This window comes from Sitophilus oryzae, unplaced genomic scaffold, assembly GCF_002938485.1.
Source record: "Sitophilus oryzae breed Bouriz unplaced genomic scaffold, Soryzae_2.0 scaffold_815_pilon_pilon, whole genome shotgun sequence".
Lineage (NCBI taxonomy): Eukaryota > Metazoa > Arthropoda > Insecta > Coleoptera > Curculionidae > Sitophilus > Sitophilus oryzae.
This window is the reverse complement of record NW_022147434.1, coordinates 5,493,004-5,510,840: the sequence shown is the minus strand read 5'-3', so window position 1 is coordinate 5,510,840 and position 17,837 is coordinate 5,493,004. Positions and strand designations below refer to the sequence as shown.

Below are 17,837 nucleotides of genomic sequence, written 5' to 3'. Positions count from 1 at the left end.
TTTGTGACCCAAATAACTCATGTGGAGTGAAATTAAAAAAAAATGTTTGCCGATCTTAATAGCCTACCATACCTGTTCGTATGGTCGGCTAAAAATACCGCTCCAAAATCGCGTTACTCAAACACCGACACATCACTAGTTGCAACAAAAAAAAAGGTGAAAAAGACACATTCATAGTATTCATCAAAGTACATTCATAGCATTTAAACATCAGCTAGCATTTACATCATAGCATTTAAATTTATAATGTTGTTGTTTACAGTCCTCCGGTCCCCCTACATCCCGAGAAATATTTGAATTCGAAAATATTCCATGTATATTCAACTGTCAAAAGTATTCCAATACAAGATATTCGATTTTAAAGAGCATCCGATTCTCCCCGTACTAATTGACGCTACAGTGATTTAAGAAAAAAACAACAAAAGGTGACGTTTTAACTATAATCTGAATCAATTTACCATAATATCTCGCATTATTCAAAAAATATAAAACAATGTAAGTATTAAAATTAATTTAAACTTGTGATTGAGTACAATTTTTTTATTGTTGGAAATTTCTGTTACTTCTCGAAAGTATTTTCATTTTGTTGATTGTTAAAATAAATCTCAGCTTCTCTCTAATATCGCTTCCAACAAAGCGCAATCACCTAATACTGTTGACATCGTCTCTATACATTTTTCAGTAGCATTCTACTTCGCAGTTCCAATTGTTAACGATACCTTTAGGAATGCCTTTTATAGATGAAGCATTACAAAATAGAGGAAAATGATTGCAGAGAGAAAACGGATATTTACGATGTTACTGTTTCTAACGACATTTTCTATTCTTTGAAGTAATATTTTTTTTCTTTGTCACATAAAATTTAATAAGGTTGTTAACTATTGTAGAAGTTTATACTAACAATAGTATTATTATCAGTAAGTAGTGATGAGCAAGACTAGTCTTAGTCTTGCTCATTTTTATGCAAGATTAGTGTTTGATCTGCAAGACCAAGACCAAGACCGACCAGTTCAAGCCTTGACAAAACCATGACAAAGACCAAGCATGCAAGACTCTTTTAAGAGACGGTTTTGTGGTCTTGCGATCTTGCATAATTTTTCACGTTTACGTGATATAAGAAATTAGTTATTTGTTCAAAATTATTTATGTTTTTATTATTTATGTTTTAAAAAAGTAAAGTGTTTTCGAATAGTTGCATTTAAATATTTTAAATAGTGTTTTTCTTTATTCTCTGTATTTTTTTTGCTTCCGACAACGAAAAGAGATAAACTTTCCGAAACATTAAGCATTTTTTTGTCCGTTAGGCAAATTTTCTTTATCTAAAAATCGTTATCTAATCGTAAAGCTAACTGCTAACAAGTGATTTCCGTTGTATTAACGCAGCAGTGTTTACAAAAAAATAACTATTTTATTTTGTAGATTTTCTTGCAGTGACCAAATACCCATAAAGGATTTTTTGGAGAGAATCCACCACATAGGTATAGACATTTTTTTCAAAATTATTGTTTTAACTTATTAGAAATAGTGTTTTTCCCACTATTGCATAAAAATGTTGTAGTATAACAACCCAGGGCTGTTCAACAAAGTTAAAGAAGACATATTTTGGCCAACTGTATAACAAACAATTTAAATGAAATAGAGAATCTATATACGCTGTGTTACAACCTAACCTAACCATATCAAGGTTTGAGGTTTAACACACTTAAAACATGCATAACTGAAGAGGTTTTGTTAGTTAGCAGGTCCCCACCTGGAGGTCCTGAGGGTCTTAGATTCGGCTATAGGCTATGGGCCAAGACCAAGGGAGTCATTGAAACATAATCAAAACTAGTTGGGGTAGTTAATGCTGCTTAGACGGCCCAATGTTAGACGCTAAAATTATTATAGAGTTGCACTCTGCAAATCCACATAATTCTAGATTGGTAGACAACTTTAAAGCAGCCAACAACACGCTTCGAAGAGAACTGCGCCAAGTAAAGGATAACTGGTGGTCACAAAAACCCAATCAGATTCAAGAGTACGCCACGCATCACGATTATCGTAAATTCTTCGAGGCTGTTAAAGAAGTATACGGTCCAACTAAAAAGGTAAGCTTCCCAATCATGGCGCAAAATGACGAACGTCTAAAAGAGGAAGGACAAATCAGAAATCGCTGGAAAGAACATTATAGCCATATCCTTAACCAAGAAAACAACCCCAATATAGAAGCACTAAACACAATACCTCAGTATAACAGCCTCGATTGTCAGACATCCCAATAACAGAACAGGAAATAAAGACCTCTATAAAACAGCTTAAAAACAACAAATCAACTGGCTGTGACGCGATTCCGGCGGAAATCTATAAGTGTGCAAGTAAAGAACTTATTGGTCATCTTAAGGCTCTCTTCGATGTCGCATACGACGAGAGGTACCTCAGGACTTTCGCAACGCGAATATAGTGAATATATTTAAGAACAAAGGAAGTGCATCAGGCTGCGGAAATTACCGGGGAATTTCACTATTGGCTATCGGTGGAAAAAATCTTGCAAAAATAATGTCAAACCGCCTGCACTCATACCTATATAGAAAAAAATCCTCCCAGAATCGCAAACGGGTTTTCGTACCAACCGCGGCGCCGTCGATTCCATATTTTCCATCCGTCGCGTCAGCTACAGGAAAAAGTAAAAGAGCAGCAGTCTAAACTTTATGTTGCATTCATCGATCTAACAAAAGCTTTCGACCCTGTTAACAGAGATGCGCTTTGAGCAGTTATAAAAAAGTTCGGAGTACCCAACAAATTTCAAACAGTGTGTAAAAGCCTCCATAACAACAACAAGTCAAGAGTGTCACATCATGGATCACTGAGCGACCCATTCCTAACAAATACAGGAGTTAGGTATAGATGTGTCTTAGCGCCTCTCCTATTCAACATATTCATGGCAGTGCTCTCCATTATAGTGGACAGCAAACTGCAGGAGAGAGGATTCGGCATTAGGTACAGATACGACGGCGGTATGTTGAACATAAAATGACCCAGGGCAAAAGCACGTACAAAATTCATCACAGAACTTCAATACGCTGACGACTGCGCTCTAGTTGCAAGCACGGTACAACAATTACAAGAAATATAGAACACATATAGAACTCATACGAGGCTTTGGGCCTTAAGCTAAACATCGACAAAACTAAAATCATGTGCACTCCCCCGGAAGATCACAACAATGCTATAAAAATCGGAAAAGAACTATTGGAATATGGGGCGGAATTCAATTACCTTGGCAGTTTGATTTCGGAAAAGGCCAATATTGACTCTGAAATTCAGCACAGGATTAATAGCGCCTCAAGAGCATTTTGGAAATTAAAAGACAGGGTTTTCTACAATCATAACTTGAGTACAAAAACAAAACTTGCAGTGTACCGAGCAATTATAATCCCCACCATGTTATATGAGAGTGAAACCTGGGTGCCGTACCGCCGACACATGAACGCATTAAACAAGTTGCAACCTTAGACAACTCTTAAGAATCCGGTGGTTCCATCATGTCTCAAACGTATCGGTCCTTGAAAAAGCTAACTACGAGAGTATTGGAGTCATGGTTACAAAATGCCGCTTAAAATGGGCTGGTCACGTATGTAGAATGCAAGAAAACCGCATACCAAAATCTCTGCTTTACGGTGAGCTTATAGACAGTAAGAGTAGGCCGGGTGGAAAACTGAAAAAGTACAAGGACATTTACCCCTCGGTTAAATATGTTTAAAATCTTTAGTTTTTAAGATATTTAAAGATATTTAAATTTGCATGCTACAATAGATTAGACTATTAACACCCTGTACATTACTTTTCATAATTAATTCTTACGTTGAGTTTAAAGGTAGAGATTACAGTTGAGGGTTGGAACCTTTGGTGTTACACAGCAAAATAAAAACACTAAATCACCACAATACACCAAAACACTTTTACTTTTACACTGGACGCGCGTTTCGCTAACCATGTTAGCATCATCAGCAGATGATTATAAACAGTTTATAATCATCTGCTGATGATGCTAACATGGTAGTTGTACAGTTGAGGTTGGAACCTTGGTATTTTAAGACAGCGGGTGGATTCTTGGGCCCAAATTTTAAAATTGCATTTATGTATAAGGGTTAATCTGTCATGTTTAACAAAGTTAAACACTTTTAGTTTCATCCAGCAGATATTTTTAAACATGGCATTATTAGCATGCTAAATGATAGTCTTTACTATTAACATTATTCTTGCATGCTATTCATAATTACATGTTTACGTTGTTGAGTTTAAAGGTAGAGAAATCACACTTTACTGAAAATGGTATTGGTTTCTTAAATTTATACAGGGCTAACAAAAGTTGCTGATTTTAAGGATATATTTTATATAAAACTTTGTTATTTCAAATGTAACACCCTGTATTTTTTTAAATAAATCGAAGCAGATTCGATGCTCTTCAAACTCTAGATAGGGTTTCCTATATCTATCTAGATGAGATTTTGAATAAAAAGCGATTTTTAAATAAAATTGTAATCAAGATGGCTGGTGTCGCCATGGCAATTTTTTAGTGACAGGTAGGAACTATTTTCAAAGTCGACATTAGTTTATGGACAATTATTATTTATAATTTATAGCAGTTTACTTAAATTTACCTAGTTTAATAAGTAAGTATTCATTATTTTATCAAGAAAAATAAAGCAGTATCTGCTGGCGGAACGAATAGATATGTTACTAGTGACATTATTTTGTGAGGAAAATTGCTTCTTGGCCTCAAGGGCTTATGCTCAAAGATATCCAAATAGGAATCTTCCTGATAAGAGTTTCTTTGAAAAACTTCTTGTCCTTTTTCGCCTGGTAGTGTGGTTTATAAAAAACCTATTAGGCAGAAACTTGTCGTTGGAAGTGAAGAAAATGAATTTGCCGTAATTGGCTCTTTTATAGAAAATCCATGTATCTACAAGTCATCGTAAAATAATTCAAAGACTATTTCTTCGTTTTTCTTGATAGAATAATAAACACATGTTTAATAAATATTATTTATTAAACTATTGTAGGTAAATTAAAGTAAACTGGTATAAATTTAAATAAGTCCATAAACTAATTTCGATTTTGAAAATAGCTACTAAACTGTCACTAGAAACTTGCCATGACAACATTAGCCATCTTGATTACAAGTTTATTGAAAAATCGCTTTTTATTCAAAATCTGAGCCAGATAGATATAGGAAACCCTAATATACTTTGAAAGAGCATTTAAATATGCTTTGACTTATTTAAAAAAATACATAGTGTTGCATTTGAAATAACGAAGTTTTTATGTAAAATAAATATTTAAAATAGACCAGCGATTTTTAATACCCCTGTATACATTTAAGGAAGGAATAACATTTTTCTGAAAAGTTTATTTCTCTACCTTTAAACTCAGTACAAGAACTAATTCTGAAAAGTAATGTACAGGGTGTTAATAATCTATTCTACTGTAGCATGCAAATTTAAATATCTTTCAATATCTCAAAAACCAAAGATTTTAAACATATTGAACCCTTATAATAAATACCTTTTTTTGGGCCCGAGAATCCAAAAATGAAATAAAATACCGGGTGTTCCATAAGAAAAAATATGACTTTGGTATGGATCTTAGTTCTGAAACACCCTGTACAATTCAAAATAATTTTAAATTGTGCACATTACCTCCCCACATATACCCATAAAATATTTTGTTTCTACATCTTTCCGTTTTCGTATAACCAACCGAGGCGAATGAGGTGCGCTACCCTGTATGTATGTACAGAGTTGCCTTAAAATTCGAGAAAAGCTTACAAATTTAATTGCAATTAACGAAATTAAAAATATATCTCAAACATGTAAAGCAAAAAAGTATTCAATTTCAATAAAAAATTAGTGAGTAAAAAATCTAAAAATAGAATATATTTCCTTAAAGATTATTCAAATTAGAGTCTCGGTGTGGAGCTTAACGGCTTTTACGATTCAAAAGAAGTTTTGTTGAAAGAGGGCTTGACTTTGATGTCGACTCTAACTTTGAAAGTAAAAAACGACAATGCAGGAAATAACAATGGTGAAATTAAAAAAATATTGCTTTTTTGGCTGCCACATTTTTAAAGTAGCCTTGAATATATTTACTTCCCTCCCATGTTTTACTTCCGGTAGTACCTATTATATCAAGTTCATAATGATTGTAAAACATTTTTGTTCGGAATATCAATCATAAATAGAAATAAGAATAACATATTTCTTTATTGTGTGTGTGTGTGTGTATTAGATGTAACAAGTGTGTATTAGTGGTGTAACAAGTAACGAATATCAATTAAGTTCAAAATAAAAGTAGGTTCATACCGTGTGGTGTACCGGAACACTGGACAGGAAATCCCATGTAAATTTTGAAAATGTCAATACTACTCAAAACAATTATTGCATATTTGAAAAACAATAATTATTAAGCTTCATTCAGAACCTCAAAATCAATGAAATAAATTAGTAGTTTCAATTAGCCGTAGAAGTTTTAATGTAAGTATTCAGAACGTCATAATCAGTGTTAGTAATTTTCAATTAGTAGAAAAAGTTAACAGTCTTTTGACTTTTCTACTTCAAATATTGCGAGAAATGTCATTTTGGCCATCCGTCAAGAAAAATTTTGGTTAGAAATCAGAAGTTTATTTTTTTATAAGCTAAATATTATGCTTTCTCTATGGATACAGCAGAATACCGCAAGCTGTTGCTACGATATTTTACTAATTTTAATTGTGTTTTTAGACATTGTGAATGATCATAAAGTAAAGCTTCATTCAGATCCTAGCAATTAGTAGAATAAATTAGTGGTTTCAATTAGCGTAGAAGTTTGTTCCTGTAATTTGAATATAAGCATTCAGAACGTCAAAATTAGTGGTAGGAATTTTCAATTAGTGGAAAAGTTAACATACTTTTTACTTTTCCACTAATTATACTTCAAAATTTGCGAGGAATGTCATTTTGGCTTTTGATTAACATCCATCGCGAGAAAATGTGGTTAGAATCCAAAATTATTTGGTTGCAAAAGTGAAAACAATACATTCTTATGGAGTCGATCGGCCGAATATCTGATTGCATTGCGTAGCATTACATAAGTACGTATTGTTTTCACTTTTGCAACCAAATAGTCTGTAGACTAAAAATTGCATGTCAGAGCTTATTGTTTCGAATATTTCCCTTTACAGTATACAAACTATTTAGAAACGTAAGCCAGAAAATTCAAAGTGTCTTGTTTTTCAAATTAATATTTTTGTTTAGAAAATATGCGTTTATTGTTTTGTGTAGCTTATTATCTCTCCAGATAATTTTATTCAAAAGTTGTATTAGACTTTTTTGTAGAGGCATTAAAATTGTACATTCGTCTAGAATTTCGTTTCATTTGAAATCCTCATTTAAATGTTATTTGTAAAAATCTACCTACAAATTAGTAAAATTTAATAATACGGCCCAGAGGAAGTTACAATTAAAATACCAGCAAAACCATGATACAAAAAATACAAGGTATGATATTGCGCAGGTTGGTCACTACATCACAGGTGATAAACGGCACTATTGGTCGGCAAGCTCTGCGCGCCAATTTCAAATTGTCAAACAGATGACACAATAAATGTGAAAATAATTTTTTAAATGTCAAGCTAGATGATTTGACATAACTTTTGGGGTTATGTCCTAATTCTTCCCTATTTTGGATCTTTTTTTTATTAGTGGCAATTGAACATATGGATATTTTTTTGTATGGCGTATGACGTCACAGGTGGTATGCGCAAACTTAACGAAATTGGAGCCGCTATCGATCATACCTATGCAGCAAAACTATGATTGTGTCATTGTCAAATTCGATTGCAATTGTGTCGACTTATTCAAAGTCATCACAAATCAGTTGAAAAAAGCCATTAAAAAATGTAATCCTAAATTTAACAAAAAATAATATATTTTAATCTTAGAGGACTTTGTTTCAGTGCTGATACATCCAAAGCAGTACAGAGAAATACAATAAGATTTTTTTAGAAGAGGATATATAATTTAAAAAATATAGAAATAAAAAAATAAACAAGTGCGAAACATTCCTAGCCACGGAGGACCACCGAGCTGCTCTAATTAAAAATATACGGCTTTAAATTAAAAAAACACAAATTTAGTATACACCATAAAAAATATATAATCTATCAAATTTAATTTATTATTATCTTAAAACGACAAAAATTTAAAACAACCTCTTCTTAAATTTACTTCTTCCTTTGTATAATTTTTGCGAAATGCTATCTTTTAGCTTTACCTCAAAATTAACTTTGTCTGGATTCACTGTTCTTTTGTCCGCCTCTTGGGAATTAATATTTTTAAAGCTGAATTGTTGGAGGCTACCGGAATTATCTAGAAAACAAAAAATCTGTTTTAATTCCCTTAAAAGAACAAAATGCCGTTTCGTTTGATCTTTCTAATTCTAAAGAAAATGAGAAAAATATTTTTGTTTTTTTTCCAATTTCAAGTTCAAGATATTGCCAATAAGAAAATGAGAACAGGAAAGAGAAATAATTAAAAACGTATTTTATTTAGGTGGATTTACTTGGTTGTAATGAATTTTATTTCATCATTACTGTAAATAGCATTGTAAAGACAATATATTGCATTTTATAAATTCTTTCAGAGATGTAGTTAATTTATTCTTGTTAATTTTAAGCTATACGGGGTGCGTTTGTGCGCAAAAGTGGCTCACCCCTATAATTTTTTTATTTTTTCAGATAAAAAAAAAACAAATTTGGAATGTTAGTATATGACATAAATTAGTATTGATTGACGTAGTCAATTGTTTTGGTTACTTTCTGTTTCACCGGAAATGACTACAACTTTTGATTTTTAAATAGCACGGTCGGTATTTTCTTACATTATTCGATAGAAAATGACACTCTGAATTGAATGACATATCATATGTCAACTTTTGACATTTTCGCTTAAATCAAAATTGTATTTTAAATTTAAATCTAGTTAAAAACACTAATTTTTAATCCAGGAGCCTTGGAAAAATATATTTGATCGTCTAATGTTTTAAGTGTCTTGTCCTGGTCGGTTCAAAAATACCCAAATCGTATTTTTAATCATATCTCAATTTGTTAAAATGGAACGAGGGTGGCTCATTAGCATATTTAGAAAAAGCATTTTTTTTACGAATAATTTAATACCACACACTTGGTATTTCAAGTCAAATTGTCATTATGAACAGCATGTTATAATTTCAAATAAACCATATGCGAAAATGTCAAAAGTTGACATATGATATGCCATTCTATTCAGTGTCATTTTCTATCGAATAAAGTAATAAAATACCGAGGGGGCCATTTCGAAAAGGTGTATTCATTTCCGGTGAAACGGGAAGTGACCGTAAACAATTGAATATATCAATCAGTCCTAATTTTTGTCATATACTAACATACCAAATCTCGTTTTTTTATCCGAAAAAAATAAAAAAGTTATAGGGGTGAGCCACTTTTGAGACGCACACAGTATATTGTTTTTATAATAGTTTAGCTATATATATTGTTTTTATGATTTATTAATATACAGGGTGTCCCAGAAATAAGTGCAAATATTTTAACTGGTAGTATAGTTCAACCCCAGAAACACGCCTATGAGTTTTTTTTGCGAAAAAAAAATGTTGAAAATTTAAAATTTTTCTTGACATTTTCCGGGAAATTTGAAAAAACTTTTTAGTGTCACTTGTTTATTCACCTGAGATCTCCCTACGGTGTATCTAAACCTTGCAGTGTTGCAATCTCCTATGTTATCCACATTCTACATAGTTCGACGGAACATAGTTCTACTTTTATAAATTCATAGACAAATTTCTACTCAAAAAATTAGGAATGTTAAATTTAATCTTTTATCAGTACTCATTATTAATAATTATAGAAAAAAAAAACACATTAATTATTTTTAGTACTTACCCTTTCAATGAAAACTTAACAAAAACCACAGAAAATTAACTAAAACATTACGTTTATGACGTTTACGAAAATCTTTGTTATACTGCAAAATAATTTTATTTTGGAATAAAATTAATAAAATGATTCATATTATTCACAATCAGGTCACAAAAAGAAATTCCTAAAATGTCTATCGTAATTTAGAACTCAATTCAAGAAATTTAGAAAACAGCCCAACGAATAATCGATTCATTTTTGTTTTGTTTGTTTTCTTTCATGTTTCTCTGTTTTATTTGAACCACTGTTTTACAAAACACCTTGAAAAGCGCACATTAGTTTGAATACCTTTCTGAATGAATAAATGTTGAGAATTATTGTCTCTTATCGCCACTATACGAACTACTTTCAATCTAAGAAAATACATGTTTCACTCAACAATTATTGACAACGTATTTTTTTAGCTATTTTTTCGATGTATTTCGACAATTGCATCAACAGCCTAACCGGTCGTTCTTCTCTGGCCTAAGGGTACGAACATAGTGGAGGCAGGTTTCGCTTTCTTTCCGGCAACCAGCGCCGTCTCTGGGGACCTATTCTTGACCACATATATTATTATCTGCATCTTGAAAAGCCATATAACAATACACGTGATGCGTAACTTTGCGTATATGCCGTGTATTGTTATATGGCTTTTTCGGAGATGCGAGCAGGGTTCGGAATAGTTAATTAAGAGGAAATTTACCTGATTAACTAACCTAACCTAACCTAACCATATTCAAACGCCGCGCCCGCCGCGCCGGCGCCGCACATAGGGGTATTTGGTCTATAAACCTGGCCAAAAGTGATATTTTTCTATTTTCATTTTTTATCTTAACTAAATACAAATCTATAAATACTAAATGTAAGCACGTTTATTAGCTTTTTTTAAGTCGTAAGTTGACTATCAAATAAATAATATATTTCAATTATAAGTATGAATTATCTTGAGTGTATTCTGAATATTTCTAAGATTACAAAATAGTGGAATTGTTTGTAGTGCTTTTTTTGCAAATTGTTTATAATAACTGTCATGATGGATACAGAGCCAGCTGGCAAGTCCTGTTTTATGCCAAATTTTTATTTTGAAACGTTTCCTTCTATTCTATTTCTTTATAATGTTTTTTATTTAAAAAATCAGAGGCATTTTTATAAGGTGTAAGACTATTCGGCAATATTCCGCATGCAAATTAGTATCCGTTCAATGCTTAAAGTCTCCAGCTTTGGAATATGTACAAAAATCTTGCCAATATTTGCCACTACCAAAAAAAACATTGATTTAAATAGATTCTTAAAGGAAATAGTCTTTACCCTAAAACACCCATCCTCGCTCAAATATCGTCTATAATATACAAATTACTTTCTTGTTCTAGCATCCTCATCCAATTGCTTGGTTTTGCACAGAATGGCCCTATTTGATCGGTGAAAAGGGTTTCAGAGTAGAGGAAAAAATATTGTGTAGGAAAAACAAAATGGGGTTCCATATTAGCACCCTCTCCACTAATAATTAATATTACTAGCAAAAAAGCAAAAAAATCATAAAACATAATTTTGGCCAACTTTTAGTTCTTAATACGCTCTGTGCGCCGTCGGCGAGTACAAAAGCAGAAATAAATAAATTTTCGTTCCGGTAAAAGCGAGAAAGCAGATGAACGCTGGTTGACGGCGCCTACCTGCTTTCACTGTGAATTAGCCGATTTGATAACACGCTTTAATTTTTCAAGGTTATAAGCGCGAGGCGGCGCGGCGCGGCGCTACTATGTACCCATATACAGGGTGTCCCAGAAATACGTGCAAGTATTTTAACTTAACTGGTAGTATAGTTCAACCCCAGAAACACGGAGGTTTTTTTCTAAATAATTTTTTTTGAAAATTCTGAATTTTTTGAAAATATTTTGGATTTTTTGGATTTTTAGTTTTTATTTAAAAAAATAATTTCTTGATAATATTGCAATATAGGTAGTAGATTAAATTTACAAGAAAGAAAATCCAGAAAAGATCCAGTGGTTCTCAAACAAATCTCGAAGTATTGGAAAGACTGTGAAAGGACCAAGAACTATTGACTACAATAAAACGACGGAAAGCAGCATATTTTTGGTCATATTTCGAAATAACAAATATAGTTTCCTATATATAGCTGATCGTTGAGGGAAAGACTGAATGACGACGAGGCATCCATTATTTTGGACTTATTTGAAAACTCCATTATTTTGGGTTTATTTGAAAAAACGATAAAGAGAAAATATGTTTCTTTTTATCGAGATCTACCCCCTTTTAAAATACTTGCACTTATTTCTGGGATACCATGTTTATAACAATACACGTGATGCGTATACGCAAAGTTGCGAAACGATGTCAAGAATGAGTGCCCAGATTGGCGCTGACTACCAGTAAGCGGCAAACCTGCTTGCACTGTAGTTCTGCACACTAACCGTCAGCCAAGAACCGCCGCGTGTGAACTGGTCCTTTGAGTCGCCGGTCGCCGCGCCGTCGTGACGGTCTTGCGTCAGACGACGATGTTAAGCAACGTTGCCGCGGCAGTTACAGCAATTTCAAATTCAAGACATCGAAGCAATCAAATTCGTATTAAATTTTAAAAATAAAACAGAGAAACATGAAAGGAAATAAACAAAACAAAAATGAATTGATTATTCGTCGGGCTGTTTTCGATGTATTGAATTCTGAATTACGATAAACATTTTAGAAATATCTTTTTTGTGACCTTATCAATAACCAATTCATTTGCGTTTTGTTTGTTTCCTTTCATGTTTTTCTGTTTTATTTTTAAAATTTAATTGCTTCGAGTGTCTTGAATTTGAAATTGTTAAAACTACGGCAACCTCGCATGACGCAAGCTCGACACGGCGGCGCGACAGAGGAGCAGTTACCAGTGATGCGCCGCTCTCTTGGCTGACGGCTGACGCAACGATTGGGCTGTCGATGGAATTGTTGAAATACATAGAAAAAATTGCGAAAAAACAAAATACGTATTTAAAATTGTTGAGTGAAACATGTATATTCTTAGATTGAAAGTAGTTCGGAAAGTGGCGGTAAGAGACAATAATTCTCAACATTTATTCATTCAGAAAGGTATTCAAAGTAATGTGTGCTTTTCAAGGTGTTTTGTAAATCAGTGATTCAAATTGTGATGAGGGCTATATGAAAATAATGTGTTAAAAATGGGGACTGTTATTTTAGTAGTTATTATAATAGCATGTACAAGCAGCACAGTGAAGTGTATTTTAGTTTATCATTTTTAGTATATCGAAAAAGAGAACTGTCACAGTTACATCGATCTGTCATAAGTATCTTTTTAATGTTGGGTAAGTTTTTAATTTGACATTTTTACCACATTTTTTAACACATTATTAAACATTTAACTTTTTAATTTATTTTATGTAATAATATCACAATCTTAAAATGTAATGCATCTCTGCAAACCTCTCAGGTGTTGTGATTTTATGACTTACTTTTAACATATACTTTCTTTGTCCCTATGGCAACACATAGTGTGCCTCGAATTAACTGAAATCTGGGTTTGATACAGGTAATTGGATGTAGTTGGCGATATCTGCCGGCAGTTCTCAAAATGTTGCGATTATTTTTTAAATTTTCAAAGTTAAATAACTCGGTTATTTTCAATGTATTTTAAAAATGGTAAAGAGAAAATATGTTTATTTTGACCAGATCTACCACCCTTAAAAATATCTGCACTCATTTCTGGGACACCCTGTATAGTAAATTAAAGCAATATTATTCAAGACATAATATAATGTATACTGTTATTAAATATCATAATTCTTTAAGATGTGATATACATTTTATCTTTTATTGTAAATGTTATTTTTAAGATGTATTAGCATTAATCAATTAACTACGTACTTAAGTTACAAGTTTTTAATAGTAACTTTTAAACATATTATAAACAAAAAGAAAATTAAAAATATACTATAAGAAAAATGGGAGAAATTAACGAAAAACGAAGGCCTAAATGAAAAAAAGAAACAATTTAAAAGTTTCGCTTATGTCTTGACAAGGTATCAAAGCAAACCCCATATTTTTTGCTTTTAAACTAATAAAGATATATCAATAAACAATTAGCGATGCAATGGTTTTTGCGCGCGCTGGCCGACTGCCGCCGCTGCGCCGACATTTCCTATACCCTTGTATATATGACGTCATGGTGTGGCAAATGTAGCATTTTAATTCGATTTGGGCTCCCTTATATAGGATAACAGAAACATTTTCAATGTTAAAAATCTTGCAACTTGTTAAAAAAATAATATAAGGCTGAGAGAATACACTGCCTTTTATTCCCTCGTTGAAGGATATTCACTAAAGTAAATTTAAAAAATAGTTATATTTTTGAACGTACCCGGTTCTAATCCTTCTAAGAAAGCTAACTTGAACATGGGACCATCCTCTCCATCTGCAAGATATAATAAAACACATACATTTATTTCAGTGCTACCGTAAGTAACTTTATACCCACGCTTATTCACTAATATAGTTTAATTTAAATTGTTCTAAATAATAAACCTTAATATGCTTATTTCATTATTTCATCCTTTGTTAAAAATGTTTTTTCAAGACACACTAGACACGCTCTAATTTATTTTTAGCACAAAATTAATTCTAGGTTAAAAAGTTTTATGATCAACAGCGAAGTTTCTTGCAGACTCTAAAAATGTATTAGTTAGCTACTAAAAATACAATATAAATATAGTATACTATTATACAAAATACAGTAAGTAACTGAGTACAAAGCTCGGAGAGAACTTTTATGCGTAGATTTAAATTTAAATCACATATGTGAATTTACTTGCATTTCTGCCATGTGATATTTTTTCTCCAGAATTACATAGATTTATTTATTAGAATTATTTCAAATTAATATAGTAATATACTTACAGTAAAATTTGTCTCCTAAAAAATCATATTTCCAATGATTTTCAGGTTTTGTCGCAAAATTTATTTGTTCCTCGCTCCATCTTGAACATTCATACTCATCTAGAATATAGAATTAGAAATTGATAGAATTAGTTTACTTAGTTTTTGAACTTTTCAAAAAATGTCGTTTAAAAACAAATGGGGGAAAATACGACAAAGAATAATGAATATTAACTAGAACATTTCCAATGTCAATATACTTGAGGTTACCAATAATAAATGTCAATTTTTCAGAAATTTTTAAATATGTCACTACATATTTAAATTCGCCATAAATGATTATGTAGTTTTTTGATATCTCTATAATATTTTTTCCTCATTTGTTGGTATTTTATATTACGCACTGTATATTAAATTTTGTACTTTATTTAGTCCGCGATGAACATTTCAATTTTAAATGGCCTTAAGAATTCGGCATCCATATTTATAACGTTGTTATTCCAACTTAATTTATTGGAAATATTCTCCAATGTTGCTTTGCTCACCTTAGGAGACATTGGATCTTCTTGTCTTGCTCGATTTGCTATTCCGTTCTTGTCCAACAGAAGCGTTCATGATTGCTGTAGCTTCTCTGTATATGTTGGGGAAAATACATATCTACATTCTACATCTTTGTAGACTCCATGGTAGGTTGGGCTATAGCTGCACCATCAAATTAAATGCATTTTCGAAATCTATAAAGGCTAGTTCTAAGTAGACACCCTCACACTCCTTTTCGACTAATATCGAATAATCACTCCTTAGCCATGAGAATATGATCGATCTTACTAAATCTACTTCTAAACTTTGCTTGTTTAACTAGTATAGTGATCTTCTTCTTCTTCATGTGCCTTCTCCTCGTCGGAGGGCGACCATCAATTGAAATTTCTCCCTGTCTTCAGGCAAACGGATAATTGCACTGGCCTCTCCTATATTAAACCACTGACGCAAATACCACAACCAGGAGAACCGTTTACGCCCGATACCTCGTCATCCTTCAATCTTTCCCTCAACGATCAGCTGTAGCAAACTATATTTGTTATTCCTAAAAATATGACCAAAATATGCTGCTTTCCGTCGTTTTATTGTAGTCAATAGTTCTTGGTCCTTATTCATTCTTTCTAATACTTCAAGATTTGTTTGGTTCAGGATATTTTCAACATTCGTCGGTACAACCACATCTCAAGTGAATCCAAGCGTGACATGATCCGTGCCTTCAACGTCCATCCCTCAACTCCATATAACAACGTAGACAGTACATAGCATTTGGTAGCTCGCCATCGAGTAGTCAGATTCAGGTCTCGGTTGTAGGGTAGAGTTTTCATTTTGAAAAAAATGTTTCTGGCTATTTCAGTTCTATGTTTTATTTCTTCATCAAGATCCCATTTATCATTCAGCCAGCACCCCAAGCACTTAAATCTTCTTACCCTTTATATATTTTGATCTTCTACTTATATCCTGATATTTTCAATATTTAGTTTGCTGATAATCATAAATTTTGTTTTGTTTAAGTTTATTTTAAGACCATGACTCTGACTAATACTGCTAACTCTGTCCACCAGGCACTGCAAATTTTTCTCATTGCTAGCTAGGAGCACCCTATCGTCAGCATATCGGAGGTTATTAATCGTGAATTAGTGATAATCCTTGCGAAAATTGTATATCAAAGGTAGTAAGCATATTGGTGTGCAGTTTTGACAAATAGTCTTACTGCTTTTTTATAAATCAGTAGTATATTTGCGCTGTTGCGATGCTGTACTATTGTCGATTTGGTAGCTGGTGTCTGTAGCAAAGTATCTGCTAGAATTGTCCATCATTTTTTTGATTTCATATTTAAACATTTTTGGAAGGCTCTGGTGCACAATAGGTCCCCACGCATTTAACACTTTTTTGGGATTTTTTTGCAAGATTATCTTAAACTGAATATTTTTAAGCATAAAAATTGTTGGATGAATGTGTTTTATCTTTAAAAAGCGGCAAAAAACGTATTTTAGGTACAGGCGACGGACAGTAAATATGTTAAATTTTCATGTCTGTCTATCTTATTATCTGCTTGATTTTCTACTATACCGGCATTACCATTCTCCAGTGCAATAATCCGTCATTCTCATATTATTAAAATTTTCTTTGTACCTCTGTAACTGCTCCTATTCCTGATTTCCATTTCAACTAGTCAATTTAGCTGTGCAAGTCAAACAGTTTCCAATATAAACATTTAAATATTCAAGGTTAATATTATTATTATTATTAACTAAACTATTCTTAAAGGTTAATATAGATATCTGAAAAAAACACAAATCCACCACAACACGCCAATAAAGTTCATATAGACTCTAGACGTAGGTTTTACCAAATGTTTTAGCATTATGTGAAATATTTGTATTTTGTAAAGAAACTCAATGCTAAATCATCTACCTTAAATTATACAAATCTATTAAGTTTTAAATCATCCGGTGATGATTCTAGAATGTCTAGTAAAACGTCCGTTTAAAGTTTAAATAAATATTTTGGTGTATTTTGATATATTTGTACAATTTATTATGTACACCAAAAATATTATCCTAAAGTGTATTATTTATAGATATATTTACTCTTGTCATCGCCTTTATCTGCTTCACTGTTTTCTTGAGGAACAAAATACGGAAAATCACCAATAAAAGCAAAATCTTCTATTTTATTTGGATCTAGCTCAGTACTTTTATCTGACATTTTCTCTTATCTACTTTGACAAATTGCATACCTATATCTGCTGGTAAAATAAAAATACCTATACCAACCTATCACATATTATGTTTGTTATAAAATATGCTTCGTCCAAATACACCATAGCAACAAAAAAGGAAAAGTTAACTTTTTGTTTTAGGGTACCTTATTTCTATTTTCTTACATACAGATTAATAAATAATTCTACTGTTTGTTAATAAAATACTATATATTTTTA

At 32.1% G+C, this 17,837-nt stretch overlaps 2 protein-coding genes across 2 annotated transcripts in view; one reads left to right on the top strand and one right to left on the bottom strand.

The window, feature by feature from the left end:
* Positions 1 to 17,837, top strand: part of LOC115889494 (probable cationic amino acid transporter) — a 357,520-nt gene that overhangs the window by 241,216 nt on the left and 98,467 nt on the right. The gene's annotated exons all lie outside the window — the stretch shown is intronic.
* On the bottom strand, positions 8,171 to 17,626 carry LOC115889497. The gene is made up of 4 exons (XM_030909502.1): positions 17,488 to 17,626; positions 14,879 to 14,977; positions 14,343 to 14,396; positions 8,171 to 8,384 (listed from the first exon to the last, which is right to left on the bottom strand). Exons 1-4 carry the CDS (start codon positions 17,603 to 17,605, stop codon positions 8,218 to 8,220), a joined length of 438 nt encoding a protein of 145 aa, XP_030765362.1. The 5' UTR covers positions 17,606 to 17,626; the 3' UTR covers positions 8,171 to 8,217.